Genomic DNA, 17,985 nt, shown 5'->3' on the forward strand with positions numbered 1-17,985 from the left:
TGCAATTCACAATTTCAAATGACAGATTCATGTAAATGAGCTCAATATCATTAGCTGTTTAATTTCTGTCACTTAAATTCACATACACATAATTTATTAACATAACCTGTCAAACACAACCTCTGAATGGTGAGATCACATAATTGAGCTCAATTTCACTGTTCAATATGTTTTATCACATAAAATTTGCTTAACACTTACCATAATTTGTCAAATTAGAGAACGTCTTACGGAATTGAGTACTTCGTTTTCACATTGTCATAGTATAACTATGGTCTTGCACATCGTCACATATCACACACCGAAGCCATAGCCTAGCTATGGTCTTACACGGAAATCACATATCACACTGATGTCATATCCCAGATATGATCTGACACGGAAATCACATATCACATCACACCGATGCCATAGCCCAGCTATGGTCTTATACAGAAGCACATAGTCACATCACACCGATGCCATAACCTAGCTATGGTCTTATACGGAAGCACATGATAATCACATTTTCACATGTTGCCATGGTCAAACCATGGTCTTTTCTGTCAATTCATCACATATCATTGAACGAAAGTAGTCATTCCTGCGTTCTGCTCAATTTGACATTTTAGTTCTTTTTACGTACTTTTACAATATTCACACTTTAAATACGAACATATGAAATGATTCATCATTTCTTTCATTTACTAACAAATAATTATTAAATTCAGCTATATGAACTTACAATTCGATTTTTATAACATAACGATAATCATAATTTCATAATAACTATTTGAAATAAAACATTATATCATTTCTAATTCAACTTTTATTGATTATAATCGGGCATATGACCAATTTATACACAAGTCATTCATATATTTCCCTCCTCCTCCTCTCTATTCCACATCCTTAATGTATATAACACACTTATAAGTAACATTATCTATAATTTCACTATTTACTTATATGTATATTCAAAGCTGTCCATTCGTGTCATAGTCACTAAATTATTTTTATCTTGAGCTACAGAACTCCAAATTAAGATCCGCTTGATATTTTTGAAACTAGATTCATATATCTTTCTACCATAAAAATTTCAGAATTTATAGTTTAGCCAATTAGTACAGTAAAATCTTCAAATTTATCCCTATTCTGTTGTTTGGCAGCTTTGACCTATGCTTACTAAAAATTAATTATCTCTTAGCAAAGAACTTGGATGATATTCCCATTTCTTTCTATTGAAAATAGACTCATTAATAATTTAAAAATATAAATTTAAGCCCATAATTATTTTTCTCCAATTTTTTATGATTTTCCAGAGTCAGTACAGGGGAACCCGAAATCATTCTGGTATTGTCTCACAAAATTTATTATATCTCATGATTTACAATTTCATTACTTACACTGTTTCTTCTATGAGAAACTAGACTCAATAAGGCTTAATTTCATATTTTATTCATCTTCTAATTCGATTCCCAAAATTTTTGATGATTTTTCAAAGTTAGACTACTGCTGCTGCCTAAAACTATTTTAGTGCAAAATGTTGATTGCCATTAATTTTATTATAAAGGTTTAATATAACTTTTGGTACTTCAACATGTCATTTATTTTTCTAGTACTTAAATTTGACACTTATTCCTAATAGACATAATGACTTATTTGGTCTTCCAATTTTACAAAAGATTTTATTTTAATCCTCCATTTAATTTTTTCTTTCTTTTAATCCTTAAACTTGCATTGCTTGTCAAATCAACATTGCTTGTCAAATCAACATTGCTTGTCAAATCAACTCAAAATGGATAGAAAAATTAACATTTGTTAATATTGTTGATATTGCCAAGTAAGCAATTAATTTTTTAAAATTTAAAAATTCAATTTTTTTATAAAATTTATTAAAATGATTAAAAAATTATAAAATATAAATAAATATTAATTTTTCCATCCAATTTAGATTAATTTGACAAAAAACGGAAGTTAAGGGCTAAAAGAGACAAAAAAAATTAAATGACGGCTAAAACAATTGTTTCTAAAGTTGAAAGGCCAAATAAATCGTTATACCTTCCTAATTTGGTACTTAAATTTTTTTTAGGTCCAATTTAGTACACAAACTTGACAACTTTTCTTAATTTGGTACTTAATATTTTGTTCTAGTCCAATTGGGTACTTGAACTTGTCAAATGTTATATAAATTACTTCAATGTACTAATAATGTTATTTTTATTATGAGGTTACAAAAATAATTAATGTATAGTAGATGATATGAATTTTTTTTTTTATTTTATTAATTTAAAATAATGAATTTATTTTATTTTGAATTTTTGAAACTCTTATTTTCTTATTCAATATTAATTCGTTAAACATAACTCAATGCATAATTTTTTAACACAAATTTCCTCTAGTACAAACAATATTTTTGTTAAATTGAAAGTTTTGTGGTCCTTCTTAAATTATTCTTGCCATTAACAATCAAAATAATCTCAGCCTCAATATAAAGTAATATTTGAGCATATTGTTTACCGTAATATAAAGAAACCAAATAAAAGTAACCATTCCATGTCATTTATCATATGTTAGTCATACATTTTCTATTTTTATCTACTTATAAAAAAATAACACTGTTAGTGTTTTGCAATAATCTGTATAACATTTGACAAGTTTAAATATCAAATTCAACCTAAAAAAAAAATTTAGGTATCAAATCAGGAAAAAATGTAAGTTATTAAAATCAATAAAATTATATCTCAAATTAATAAAAAAAATTTCAAATTCAAGTACCAAATGTTATATTAAGCATATTACAAAACCCAAATTTTTCTCACCTTCCGCATTTGCCCTAAAATTTCACGAAAAATAGGTTTCTTTCTCCCGCTTCTCTTCTTAAACACCTTCTCGGTGTCTAAAATTGATACCTTATTAAACACGCGTTATCTTAATTTTTAAAAATGCAAATTTAATTTAATATTTAATTGTGATCCAAAGAAATAAAGAAATTTATTTATATATTTTTAGAGTAAATAGCATTTTATTTAAAAATAAAAATATCACCAAATATTCTTCCATTAATCACAAAAATATCAGGTTCTATTTTGATTTAATCTATGTAATAGGACATCCCATTTTTAATAAAAATCAATGACATTTCACCCAACCTATCCATGAATCCATGATTTATAATAAATCTGAAATTAAATCAAGACATTTTTTGAAAAATTAGGTATATATGTTGGTTTAAAAAAATTAAGGTTTTAGGCCGTTTTATTTGAAAATTAGGGAAATAATATGTCCTACACGGTGAGTTTTCACCCTCTCCTATCATGCCACCAGAAATCACTTTCTGTAAAAAATAATAATAATAAATTAACGATTAGATTGAGTTTTGAAAACCCGAAAATCCCGGAATAAAATTTACATCTCATCTTTTTCATAGCAAAACATGAATATTATCTTTAAAAACTTCTCAAAAAACCGCTTCTTATTAGAAAGTTTTTTTACTTGTCATGACCGATCTTTTCCAACATTTTGAAAGATTTCTCTTATTCGGTGGTAGAGTTTCCTATAAAATGAAGATTGATATGGAGAGATTGTCATAGTTAAATTTTGAGCATAAAATTTACATAAGGAGAAAATTGTTGATGTTAAATATCTGAAGTTTAAAAATCGACCCAACAAAGTAACTTAGATCAAGTAAGCGTCGTTTGAATTTGGTTAATGAGTATATATATTTTTGTATAATATTTTTGTTTTAAACATGTGAAACAGGTTTTTTGGCGAAGATAAGTAGACGAATTAAAGTCGTTATTTATTATGACGGTCAAATTTGTGACACCAAAATTATGGTCATTTTTGTATCAACCCAATATACAGAATCGGCTTTCAACTAGTTCATCAAATTGAATGAGATTCTGACAAGAATTAGAAGGAAAGCCTCAGTTTCAAGCCAGAGGAGAATTTCGAACTCGAAATATATATACCTAACATCAATGATGTAACAACCTGATTTTCAGTGGTAACATAAACAGCGATTCAAGGTCACCAATTCCGATGAGTAAGATCATAAATTTTACTATTTAGTATTTACGAGTCAAATGTGGTTTTAGGAAGACTTTTGAATTAGTAATTTGTGTTTTATAAGGATTTATTCAGTTAAATGATTTAGAAAATGAGATATTGAGACCTCGATTCTATAAACTGAGCGAAAATATTTTTATAAATATTTACAGAGTGGCATTAAGGTAGTATTAAAGTTTCATTAGAAAATTTTAATATTTTGATAACTAATTAATTAAAAAGGACTAAATTAAAAAAAGTGCAAAACTTGCTAAAGTGATTAAATAGCATAAATGGTAAATAAGGGAGGACTAAAAGGAAAAATATGTCAAGTGGAATGGCTGAGGCGGCATAAGTGTGAAAAATAATAATAAAATCGTGTGATTTAAGGGCAAAATTGGAAATAAATAAAATTCAAATATTAAATTGAAAAACCTAAAAGTTTCTAGACATTTTCTTCATCAATTTTCTTTCCAAAAACACCATTTAAGAGCTCTCAAAATTGGTTTTCATATTTTAGCTTCATGTGAGTTTAATTCTTGCCTTTTTCTTGTAATTTTTATGTTTTTAAGACTTTTACAATTAGGTCCACTAGCTATTTCATCAGTTTTTTTATTTTATTGAGAATTTTAAAAGTTACCATTGATGAATACTCGATATTTTTGATGAAATAACATGGATTTAGAGCTTTAATTTTGTTGTATGATGATTTTAATAAGTGATTTGTTAGATATTGATTTTAGGACTAAATTGTGAAGAATTAAAGAATTAGGGTTTGGTATTAAATTTATACGTATCAAGGGCTATAATATAGCCTATAATATTTAGATAAATCATCAATTGAGAAAAATTAGTTCATTTGATAGACTAATTAGGAAGGGGACTAAATTGCAAAAGTTGTAAAAATTAGGGTAATTGTGTAATTTCAAAAATTGAGGGGCATTAATTGTGAAGTGAATTGGAACTGAAATATATGCCAAAGAATGAGTAATTTTATATTTTAGATCAAAAGTCCGTAGATACTCGTGAAAAAGGGGAAATTAGAAGAATAGTCTCTGAACTTTTACAAATTTTACAATTTAACCCAGTTAAGTTCATATGGTTAAATTTTATTAATTATATTGAATTGGTGAATTATATTATGTATTTTATTATATTTTTGAAAAATGGAATATTGTTAAATTATAAATTTGAAGTGAATATCCAGTTTAAATGGAACACGGTATTGAGTACAATTGTTGTGCGACGAAAGACAACAAAGGAAGAATTGATGAAAAATTACCCAAGTAAACCGAGGTTCAGCATTTTTTACGAACTTTCGTGTTTACTTTCCGTTTAGCTCTCACGAGCTTCTGTTTAACTCATATGAGTTTCCGTTTAACTTTTTTAAGCTTCTGTTTAACCCTTATGGGTTTCCATTCAACTCTTATGAGCTTCCGTTCAACCCTTATGGGTTTCTGTTTAGCACTTATGTGCTTCTGTTCAGCCTTCAGGCTTCTGAAAATTATGTACTCATATCTGTAAGTCATTCTCCGATTTGGTAAGACTTGGTAAGTGACTTATGTAATTGAAATTGAAAATTTTATTATTTATTATTGATATTGATTTGAAATAAGTGAGTTCATTGATTAAGGTTGTGATTGACAAGAAGATTGCATGAATAATTTTGTAAATTTGATTTGTTATAATCGGTTCGGTAAGATTTATGTTTAACTTATTAAACTTACTAAACTTCATTAAGCTTACTTGTGTTGTTTAATGTCCTTGTAGATAAAGTGAGGTCGGGAGATCGAATCAACACATCAAGTCACACTATCCAGCTCATCCTGATAGTCTTTGAAACATATTATATGGTTTATATGGTATGTATAGGGTTGGAATGGTTTTAAGTAAAATTAGTTTGTGCAAATGTTAAAAAAAATCACATTTTGTTATATATTTCCCATCAACTTATATATGTATGGTTTAATCATGCTTGATATATGTTTGGAGTAGTTAAATGATGGATAGCTTATAGGCATATAGGTGAATGTGTAATATATTTTAATTGACATAATAAATCAAATATGTGATTTAATCAATACGGTAAATTAAAAATGTTAGGATGTAGGTGGTAATAACATATGTTTTATGCTTGATTTATTTGTACTGAGGGATTTGTTATGGCTTATGAGAGTGTAATTTGAAGTGTTTAGGTTGGAATTTAAATGGGTGAGAAAACTGCCTTGAAATGGCCAATTTTCGTCCACACGGGCGTGTGTCTTAGCCGTGTGTGACACACGGCCAAGCACATAGGCATGTGGTCTAGCCATGTGTCCCCTGCATCGTTAAAATTTAGAAACATAACACTCAAGTTTTTGCACACGACCTAGCACATGGGCGTGTGGCTTGGCCGTGTGACCCCTACACCTTAATTTCATAACACACGGCCTAGCACACGGGCTTGTGACTTGACCGTGTGACTCAAGTCAGAGAGTTACACAGGCATGGACACGGGCTGGGACACGACCGTGTGCCTCACATCGAATGCCCACACGGCCTAAGACACAGGCGTGTCTCTTGGCCTTGTGAGCCACATGGCCTGGCCACACAGGCGTGTGTCCCCTGCACCTAAGAAAAAGATTTAAAATTTTGGGAAAATTTCTCTGAGTTTCCGGTTTAGTCCTGATTTATTTTTGATGTGTATTTTAGGCCTCGAGGGCTCATATAAGGGACAATATGAGTGATTTATGATTGGTTTCTGATATGTATATTAAATGTTATGAAATTTTTGTATTCAAATTTGAAAAGTCCGGTAATGCTCTGTAATCCTGTTTCGACGACGAATAAGGGTTAGGGGTATTGCAAATGAACCCTATTAGATATGATACATTTGAGCTTGAAAGTGACATGGATGTCGAGTTAATCCTCAATGCGTATTACTCTACTAAAAAATCTATAATAGAGTTAAATGCCCAGTTTGTCGATATCGAGAAAGGTGGTCCGAGTTTGACAATAGTTCCAATTAATTTGTTACGATAATAGAAAGCAAAAAGTCCAACCACACAGCTATGTGGTGGTTTCATGATGTTGTTACAAAGCTCATATTTGATAACAAAGAGTCCTTACAACCTGCACCGTCGAAGGGATATCCAACCCTGGACATGAAACCACAATTGGGATTGATAACAAAGAGGAAGTTGAAAACAAAAAGGAGATGAAACCAATGATGACCCAATCCGGGAGTCCCAGTTGAATGGATCATATTTGTATTATTTTTTGAACCAGAGGCTAAACCTATTAAACCAGAAGGGAATGGTTTTGACAGTGAAAGTCTGGACAATGCTAGAGGAACCCAACCAAATTTTACAGCATATAAACCTCCACCCTACATGCGTAATTCAACCTTGATGCTGAAGATGGGTTAAAATTTTCAGAACTTCTTCCTAAAAGATCGAGCCATGCAAATTCTCACAAATTTTGACAATTTACAAGTTGGAATAGAGTTTTCCTCCAAAGATGATGTTGGTCTAGTGAACCAGTATAACATAAAGCATGGAGTCCACTTTGATGTTACAAAATCGCAAGTTAAAAAATATAAGACGAAGTGTGCAATGCATGAAAGTAGATGTCCATGAAAAATCATCTGAAATGAAGGTGAAAGTCTAGATAATTAAAAAATATAATGCTCAACATACTTGTGTTGTTGCAGATATGTCACAAGATCATCTGAAATTGGATTCTGACCTTATCTCTAACACTGTCTTATCCATAGTGAAATATTTGTGTTGTTACATGTATGTCACAAGATCATCCAAAATTAAATTCTTACCTTATCTCTCGCTTTGTCTTACCTATGGTGAAAGTGAATCCTAAGTTCCCGTTCCGGTTTTGATTGATGATATTTGCAATGAGTACGATTGCACCGTGTCGTACTACAAGACATGAGTTGCAAAATAGAAAACAATGGAAAAAATGCATAATGGATGAAATAAATCATATAACTTGTGACAATGGTTGAAGGTATAGAATCAAGACATCCCAAGTACTTTCATCGGTCTGCAAATAGAGTCTGTGTAGCATGAAAATTGATATGACATAATTTGATATGTCAAATTAGGCTTCCCATTATGCTTAAAGAGCTTGTTTTTTAGCAATTTATATGTTTTTTTTCGTGTTTTTACTTAGTTTTCGTTCTTTGCTTTAATAAGTGATATAGTGCGTTTTATGCCACTTTTGAGACTCGAAATGATCAAATGTGCCATAGGGAACCTAATGGTTGATTAAGCGTTGTAGGGAGTCATAGAAGGCCCGAACATGAGCGAAAACATCACCTAGAAGGGGGTATCGCGATATCGAAGTATGAAAGTCATGAAACCCCTACAGTGCTAAATTAAAAAGGATCGAGGCCATCCATATTGGTATCACAATACCAACTATGAGTATCGTGATACCCAACTCCCAAGGATTCCTCCAAGTCAAGACCAATGTGGGTATCGTGATACCCCTGACGAGAAGAGACAAAAAATGATTGTAGGGGCAGACTTTGTCCAACTTCAGCACCAATAAAAAATACACACTAAAGGGCAATTTGGGCATAAATGTTAGGCCAGGAAAATGCTAAAATAGGCTAAATTTGGCTGAAAGAAATGAGACACTTCACATTAGCTAGTTTTTACATTTTTCTCTTCATTTTTTAGAGTTTAGTTCTTCTTCTCCATAACTTAATATTTATTTTCATGTTCATTTCTAGTTTTTCTTAATTCCATTGCTGGTAGTTAAGTTAGTTGTTATTATAACTAGGATTTATTTACTCGTTTAGCACTTCAAACTTCAATGTATTTTCACTTTAATCCTAGTTTAATGTCATTTAGTTTTCCTCAAATTTCTTTGTTAAAAATAATTCCTTTAGTATTTTCAATCACTTATCTTGCCGCCATTGTTGTCTTCTCCAAGCTTTTGCAATAAAGCTTGGGTTTTTATTTATTTGCTTTTGGTTTAAGCTTATGTTAGTTTTGTCTGATTCTTTGTTGTTAATAGGTTTAAATATAAGTATGAGTAGTTAAATCCTAAGTGATCGGTTAATGAAAATGATGGATAACTGATTTTTTTTATTTGAAACGATCCCACACTCGGCAGACGTGAGCTTGAGGATAGCAGAGAAGACTACTCGGTTGAAGCACTATCCTAGACGAATCAAAAAGGTACAATTTTGACTACTTGGTTGAAGCACTATCCTAGACGAATCAAAAAGGTACAATTTTGATTAAGTATTTATTACTTTAGATATCACAATCAAGATCTTGTTTTGGAAATTTTTTAAAACTCTGGTTTTCCCTAAATTTATTTTTCGTTGCGTTTTCCAAACCCGTTTTTTCCAACATTGCGATATCCAAGTGACAAGGGAACATCCTATTTCAATACTGACGACAATATCGCGATATCCAACCCTAGGTATTGCAATATCATTATCGTAAAGGAACAAAAAATGACGTCATGGGTAATGTTTGTCCAGCTGAAACACCAATGAGAGAAGGCCCATTCAAAGGTATTTTGGTCAACAAAGTGGGTCAAAATTTGTTGCTAAATCAACCAAAATTGGCTGAAGAGAGTGAAAGACTACACTAGTTTAGTTTTTTGCTTTAGTTTTCTCTTAGATTTTCTTCCCCATTTTCTAGGGTTTCTTCTTCTCATCTTCTTCCTTAGTTGTAGTTATTATTTTTCCTGCAATTTCTTGTTGTTCTTAGTGTTAGTTAAGTTAGCTATTACTGTAGCTAGGGTTTATTTGCATTTCCAGCCCATTTACTTCACTTGTATTGACACTTTCATCTTTGTTTAATGCATTTTCAGTTTCTTTATTTTACTGTTAGATGTTCATCTTTGTTTTGCTCTAAAGTTTTCTTCATTAAAAGTCCCAACTTTATCAGTTTTCTTAAGCTTTCCTTTTATGGTTGTCATGGTTGTTATTTTTATGTTTGTTAGTTTAGTTTTCAACATGAGTAACTAAACTCCTAAAGAGGTTGGTTGATGAAGATATGGTTAAGCTGATTTTAGGTTAAGAGACTAAATTGCAACAAATTAGACTAAATTGAATGAACATAAAAACTTAGGATTGATGACCTTAAGGAAAGATTGCAAGTGAGACCGAGCAGTAATCTTGTTGAGCACTAATTATTTAGTTCCGGGTTAGCAGGCAAGATCAAGAGATAAACTGAACTAATTTGTATAATTTGGTAAAGTTGAGATCGAAACGTAAAATGGAACCACTTTAGGAGTTTATGCAATTTAGGACTTAATTGAATGATTAGTGAACCGCATTGAAGCCAACCAACCACCTCTTGTTATTTATTTTTGAATTTCATAACTTTACATCCTTTACTATTTAGTCCTTTAGGTTGTTAACAGATAATTGATCTGTCGTAATTCGGTGTAGTAGATTAAACTAATTTTCGTACTTTAGGAGCTTGAAAACAAGTATTCTCATTAGGTTTTAATTATGTTTTAGTAAATTTAATTAAATTCAATAAAATATGCAAATTGAATCTTTTATTGACCTTAGAGGCCGAATGAGGTCTAAGGGTGACCTAATGAACTTCGTGAGTGTACAGGAGACCATTAGAAGGTATGCTGAACCGATACTGGTTGCTATATCGCAACACAAAGGTTCAATGTCACAATACAGGAAGTAGAATGGAGGAATTTCGAGACTGCCTTCGATGTCGCGACATAGCTTGAGTGTGTTGCGACATATCCCTGAAGACGTCTTGAAGAAAAGTATACTAACTTCTACTTCGCAACACAAATCCTGATGTGCCGCGGCATCGACTCTGGACAAGAATTAATACAAGTTAGAGGACGTTTTAGTCTTCACAATCAAATTTAAAGCTCGGGAATGTCAACTAACCAGGGTTAAGGATGACGGTTACCTCAAATCTATAAATAAGCTCATTTGCCACATGTTATGGATATCAATTACTTAGCTTAGAATCTCTCTTTTAATTCCAGTTTAGCTTTTCTCTTTTCTCAGGTTTTAGATTTATTTTCAGTTTGTTCTTTGTTTTATTTCAAGAGATCTGATTTGAGGATACAATCAACTCTTGTGGATTCGCTTTTACTAACAATACAAATTAGTCTTTTTCTTAAACTCTATACTTTTGATTCACTTATCACGTTTACACTTTATATCGACTCTATACTGTTTATGAAAACCATAAGGAACTAATCCCTCTATGGGGGATTAGTAAGTGGAGGTATGATATATTAACTATTTTATAGGGTTACTCAACGAATCAGCTGTTTGGAAAAGAAAGAACCTAAACCCTAGGCTTGACGACCCTAGGAAGTCATCAATGTAGGAATTAACCCAAAATTGGTATAGCCTATTTGTGAACACCTTCACCCTAAGCCAGTCTGGACTATGAGGTCGGAAGATAAATAGTCCTTATTGACTTGTTATTCTAGTGGACGTATCGGAAGATCATACTAGGATATCGACTAGTTGATTGACAAGAAACCCAAAAGGACAGTTGATGAAGATTACGGAAGAGCTAATCACCCATAATCAGATCTGATTAATTCCACTTTTCAATTTGTTGATATTTATTTGCTATAGTTTATTATCATAAAAATCCCAAAAATCTCTTTTATTTATATTTGCGTAATGTAACCTATTTCAAGTGCTAATTATATCTTTTGGTGTCTAGGTTAAAATTAATCTAGCACTAGCCTCCCTTGGGTACGAACACAACTAGACCCGTATACTTGTGGATACAACTTCATTAATATATCTTTAGTAGTTTACCCTAAAATTTAAAATAATATAAAATTATTTTTACATTAATATTTATATTTTTTATAGTTAATTTAAAGAAAATATTTTTTTACCATATAGAAATTAAATTGAATCAGACCCACCCCGTAAAATCTAGTTAGGTGAATCACACATTTTGCTCTTGCATTACCAACAAAATCGTAAGAGATTTTTTACAAACAAGATAAATCCCTTTTAGAATCACAGCAAATCAACAATAGTGGCAAAAAGGAAAAATAAAATAATAACAAAGGTTTGTAAAACACCATTTAGCACTCCACGCCACATTGTTTAAGAACTGGACCTGTTTGTTTGGGCAAGAAGGGATCGATCCGTACCCAAACAAGTGAGAAAATCGATGCCAAAAGTATGGACCAAAGCACTACAATGGTGGGCGTCCTGTTTTGTCTCCCCATCAAACCTTTGAGGAATGGGTAAAGATGAAGAATGACCCAGAATGCGAAGAACAGTTTGCCGAACAATGGACCCCATGAACCATAGCCGTTGTTGATTGCGTCTGAAACTCCGGCCACAACTCCGACCATGTTCAGTATTATCAGAGTTGTGGGAGGGATTAAGAGAGTTGTCCATTTGAAGAGATAAAGTTCACCGAATTCTGTATCCTCTGCTGCTTTTGCTGTTACGGTGAAGTTGGTGTCTACTCCAGCTAGGACTTTGAGGAGGCCTTGGAAGACGGCGAAAAGATGGGCGGAGACACCTCCGATCACCCAGAATTGTTCATTGCGCCACCAGTCTTGGATGCTAACCCCGCTCCATCGAAGTTCAAGCACTCCAGTTGCAATGATGGAGAGGAAAAGTGCCAAGAACCACACACTTGTAAGGTTGCTTAGCTGCAAGAAAACCACTACTTGTCAAGCTTACAGAATCAAGCAAAAAAAAACCCGCCCCATTGCATTGCCATCCTTAGCCAATTTCGTAAAATAATGACAGTAAATACTTACAGTTGGGATGATGAATTTGCCAGTGAGGAGACAAACAGCTGGAATAGTACAATAGGCGAGTAAAGGGATCGAGGTGAAAGGGTAAACAATGGTGTTGATATAAGCAAGCCTCTCGAGCCATTTCAGTTTTCCGCCATAACCATACCAAAGTGGACAGTGACGACTAAGGAAAATTTCTACAGAGCCAAGTGCCCATCTCAAAACTTGGTGCAACCGATCTGAGAGATTGATTGGAGCGGACCCTTTGAATGCCGGTCTTTTCGGTACACAATAAACCGATTTCCACCCTCTACAATGCATCTTGAAACCTGTTAAAATATCCTCCGTCACCGACCCATAAATCCATCCGATCTGCAATGCCAATAATACAGGCTCGTTAATGCATAAATTGACTCCTGACCTATATGAAATGTATTGAAACATAACAGTTGCAAATGGCATTAGTCCATTGAAGTAATCCGTTGAAATATATAATATTACTCGCCTCTTTGCCCCACTCAGTTTTTTCTTCATAACCACAGCTAATTACGTGAATGGCTTCTTTAATCAGTGATGTGGAATTAGTTCCTTCAGGAAGGCCACCATTTTCCATCAAAGTTGAGGCAATGAAAACCGGTGATTGCCCGAATCGTTTCTCGAAATTCTTCTGCGACATTAACGACGATTTCTCCAGTTCTTCGTATCCTTCAAGCCCTTCTTCGATTTCTTCGAGATCAAAGACTGGCGCAGACCCTTTTTTCACATAGTTTTTGCCCATCATCTTCTTCTTCTTTTTTCCGTATAAAAGACCTCCGAGTAAGCCCTTCTTTTCGCCTTTCTTCTTTGATTTCTTCCTAGAACCTCTGCAACAACAGCAACACCAAGAAGGCCAGCAATCACATGTCATCTTCGGTCGTTTCTCAGAGACTGGTGGATCGTAGCCATACAATGCCTGCCTGTTGAAAACACACCCTGTGCCTACATATACAGGGCCTTGAAGTCCATCTAATCCCAACATGTTGATCTATATAAATCGAAAATGATGTTTTAGGCACTAATTTTTTTTAAACCAAAATTTTAAAAAATGATGAATGAAAGTAAGTCGTACATCGAAGAAGACGACGTTTCGATTAGCATATCGATCATGACGATCAATACCATCAAATCTCTGTGGAAATTGAACATAACAAAGCTTCTTTCCAAACTGAGGATCCATTAAAAAGCACATCGCTTCCCTCATGGCCTTGCTATTGTTGATGTAATGATCACAATCCAGATTCAATATGAAGGGTGCATTAGTAAGCACTGCAGAAACTCGAACCTGCCGATGGCATACATGACCCAAACAAGATCAACAATGAATATGATAAAATGGTAAACAGTTACGATTCATATTCAGTAGTTTCACTTTTCAAAAACCAAACGAAAATTAGACCAGAAAATGAGTAAATCACCAGAGCATTCTCAGCACCGGCTTTCTTATGGTGCTGATAACCAGGTCGTTTCTCACGAGAAACATAGACAAGTCGAGGCAGCTCTTTGCCATCCACATCAAGTGCACCGGCACTTCCTAGATAGACCTGTGAAAATAAAGAATTACGTGGTTCAGTACGGATGTCTATGGGAAAAGATCCAAAAGGTTTACATTGTAGATATTATGAATCCTATCGTAATCTCTAGATTACCTGAATCATTCCAGGATGATCACGAGTGTTATTTCCGGGCCACGGGGTGCCATCTTGCATCACCCATCCTTCTTCTGGTTTCTTCTGAGCTTTTGCTACTAATGCATTGATCCTTACTTTAAATTCTTCATATTCCCTCTGCAGTAACATAAGAAATATATATTAAACCCTTGTTAACTTGTGAACAAGAACTATGAAGTTACAAGTTACTCGAGCTCGATAACAAAATTAGAATTCTGTTATCAAGTTGAGCTCAAGCTCAAGCAGCTCGAGCTATCAAATAAGTCAAATTTGAATTCAATATTCTAATGCTTGGCTCTAGCAACTAGCAAGCTTCTAATTAGTATTAAAACTGAACTCAGGCTCAAACACAAATAATCGAATTTAAAGTTGAGCATAAGAATAAGCTCAAATTTCACTAGGTGAACGAGTCTAATCAAGTGAACTCGAACGAGTCCAACCATTCAATTTATAGCTCGAATTTAGCTCAAACTTTAAAATTAAAACTTAATATAAATAAGCCTAATCGATCAATTCGATCTTTTTTATACTTTACCAAACTCAAATCTAATTTCAATTCGAGACGTAAGCTCTAACTCCTTGAGTTCGATTCAGCTGTACTCGAGCACACACAGAAACACAGCGAGATAGGCAACTTACTTTCATGGCTCTCCGTTCTTTAACAAAGCTAGGATGGACCTTGTCCTTCAAATAATCAATCTTCTCATTGAAATAAAACTCCGGCGCCCTGGGCTCAACATTATGCTTCTTACAAAACGGAACCCATCTCCTCGCGAACTCAGCCGTTTCAGACAACGAATCGAAAAGAAGCATGGAAGCACCATCGTCCGACACATAACAACACACTTTCTCGACCGGGTAATCGACGGCCAAGATCGATAGAACCGTGTTGGCCGTTATGATGGGGGGTTCCTTGAGAGGGTCGACGGTACTGACGAAGACGTCGACGGCGCCAAGTTGATTGGGCTCTCCTTCACGCTCGAACCTCAAGGAGAGGCGATCGAGGTAAGTTTCGCGAGTAATAGGGAACCATTTGGGGAACTGATCGAGAATCCAGGAGAAGGCGAACCAAACTTCGCAGATGACAGAGATTAGCCATAACGGGTAAGCGTCGTAGGCGGGTGTTAGAATACGGAACCGGAGGAAAAATGCGAGGATGAAGAATCGGAGGACGATGACTATCCGGTAAGGGCTTATCAGACTTGACGAAATTGGCACTTTTCGCCATAGAGGCTGGCGAGCTTCAGCCAAGCTGCAAGAAGTGATTATATTACCATAATTATTCGAAATAAATTATCTTTGTCTAATATTTTAGTAAGGTTGAGTTTTTATAATTAGCAATTTAAAAAATTTTAAAATTAAGAGATTAAATTTTTAAAAATAAAAATAAAGAGGAATTTTTTAAAAAATTAAATATGCTTTTTTTTATTTTAAAAAATAAAATATTGACTTACAGATAATCATCTTCTTCAGGAGGATCATTTCCGCCATTATCGTTGCTTACCAAACCTCTTTTTTCTTGCCTGACTTTCCATTTCTCAACTCTTTCTTTCCATTCTTCGCTTCCGTAAATCTCTTTATCCCCTTCCAAATCCTTCCCCGCCGCTGCCCACATCAATTTAAACACTCATACTTCGCAATCTTATTCAAATCCAATTTAAAAATTATTCAAATCGAGATTGCTTGAATTGCGCTACTTACTGCTTCCGGCAACTGAGAAAGCTTGACCATTGGGATGCCATTGATGATTATTATTATTATACTCCTCATTTTCCTGCAAATATTAACCATTGTTTTTTTTTTAGAAAACTATCTGATCGATCGTATTGTTCTTTTTTCACCTTAATTTTTTTTTTCAAATACGTACATGTTGTGGATGCGAGTCATCCTTGCGGTTCTTAATCTGAAATTCATCATCAAAATCATCTTGATCTGAATCATCTTCTTCATCTCCTGAAATTCTTGGACTACCTGCGGAACAACAAAACACGAAGCAATATTATATATATGTACGTAAGTACATGTGAGAAGGGTTAAAACAATTAGGGTTAATTGTACTATAGTCCTCTGACTATTTCCTAGATTCTAGATTGGTCTCTGAATTTTAAAATGTCTTAATTGAATCTTCAAAATATATCATTTTATCAACCTAACTTACACATCAACTTAAATTTGAGGTGGAGCATATTTAAAACACGTGTATCAAATTGTAAACATGTATACACTTACCGTATAGACAACTTAGATCTAGCATGTAATGTTTTAAATCAAATCACTAGTTTTCGGTTCAATCAATTTGACCATTGATATAGAAATAATTAATAAAAAATTAAAAAATATATTTAAGAAATTATAAATTATTTCAATTGCTGATTTTTTTATCTCGATTTTTAGTTTTTTTACCAGTTCCGAGTGACTCACTCAAGGGCCAGTTCAATCCCTTTGTTCGAGAAGGAATAACTCTCTTAAATTTTATTGCCTTGCCTCTTTCTTTTTTTTTCTTTTTTTTAACAAGTAAGATCTAAGTTATTTATGTAATAGATATACACTTATTTACAATTTAATTCATGTAGATCCAAACTTTCATCTAATATCTAAATTAATGGTTAACTAAAGGACCTAAAATTAAAAATAATCCAAAAAGTTTAGAAATCAACAATAATTTGGAGACGTCTATGAATTAAAATATAAAACCTTTGTGACGCTTATAGCGAGTATTGCACTGAGGACAGCACTGGTTTCCTTCACTCCTTTCATATTCATAACAAGGGCGGCAAACCGGGAAAGCACAGACATGACAAGCCACGAACGGTTGTCCGTTTTCCTTTTGCCCGATCTTATCCCCACACACTCTGCATATCTTCGTTGATGATTGATGTGTCGATGATCCCCGATTCTGCCATCATCATAATCAACAAACACATAATTCCACACACTAATAATTATAAAACAGAGAAAGAAGAAGAAGAAAATACCTCGTCGACAGCAAGTGAACCAAAGCCAGCAGCCATGGTGGTTGAAGCCATGGCAAAACCAAAAGAACGAAAGAGAAAGAGAAGGTGAAGATTGAAGGGAGAGAAAGGGAGAAGAAGGGTATTATAAGGTGGCAGTGTGTACCAAACTGTAAGTTGGGAAGTCGTAGGTTTGAGTCTAAGAGACGTTACCGGTGAGAGCGGTAGGGTGTTTTTTTTTTTTTTTTTTTCTTTTGTTGAATAGCTAGCTTCGATTCAAAGGGAGGGACATCGTCTCACCTCGCCATGCCTAACAACGATTTTTAAAATTTGGGATAAAGCAATATTTACTCCCTGACATTGTTAATAGTTTTCAATTTGATCCCTAAACTTTTTCTTGGTCCACATTTTTTTCCGATTTGATCCCTGAACTTGGATTTCATTAAAGTATGATGGTGTGATCTTCAGCTATTTTTTTTAAATTACATAAATTAAAAATACGAAAAAAATTAAAAGATGACATGATACAATCTTAAAGCGCGACTAACATGGATAAAAAAATTAACCAT

The 17,985-nt window shown here is 33.4% G+C and overlaps 1 protein-coding gene across 1 annotated transcript; it reads right to left on the reverse strand.

Moving 5' to 3' along the window:
* Positions 1 to 11,909: 11,909 nt before the first annotated feature.
* Positions 11,910 to 17,502, reverse strand: LOC107916504 (cellulose synthase A catalytic subunit 4 [UDP-forming]-like). The gene is made up of 12 exons (NM_001327130.1): positions 17,441 to 17,502; positions 17,160 to 17,361; positions 16,333 to 16,436; positions 16,167 to 16,239; positions 15,920 to 16,070; positions 15,105 to 15,717; positions 14,445 to 14,582; positions 14,214 to 14,339; positions 13,868 to 14,080; positions 13,265 to 13,783; positions 12,781 to 13,131; positions 11,910 to 12,669 (listed from the first exon to the last, which is right to left on the reverse strand). The coding sequence occupies exons 1-12, from the start codon at positions 17,489 to 17,491 to the stop codon at positions 12,088 to 12,090; spliced, it is 3,123 nt and encodes a 1,040-aa protein (NP_001314059.1). The 5' UTR covers positions 17,492 to 17,502; the 3' UTR covers positions 11,910 to 12,087.
* Between the last annotated feature and the right edge of the window lie 483 nt (positions 17,503 to 17,985).

Source organism: Gossypium hirsutum, chromosome D08 (assembly GCF_007990345.1).
Source record: "Gossypium hirsutum isolate 1008001.06 chromosome D08, Gossypium_hirsutum_v2.1, whole genome shotgun sequence".
NCBI classification, from domain to species: Eukaryota; Viridiplantae; Streptophyta; class Magnoliopsida; order Malvales; family Malvaceae; genus Gossypium; species Gossypium hirsutum.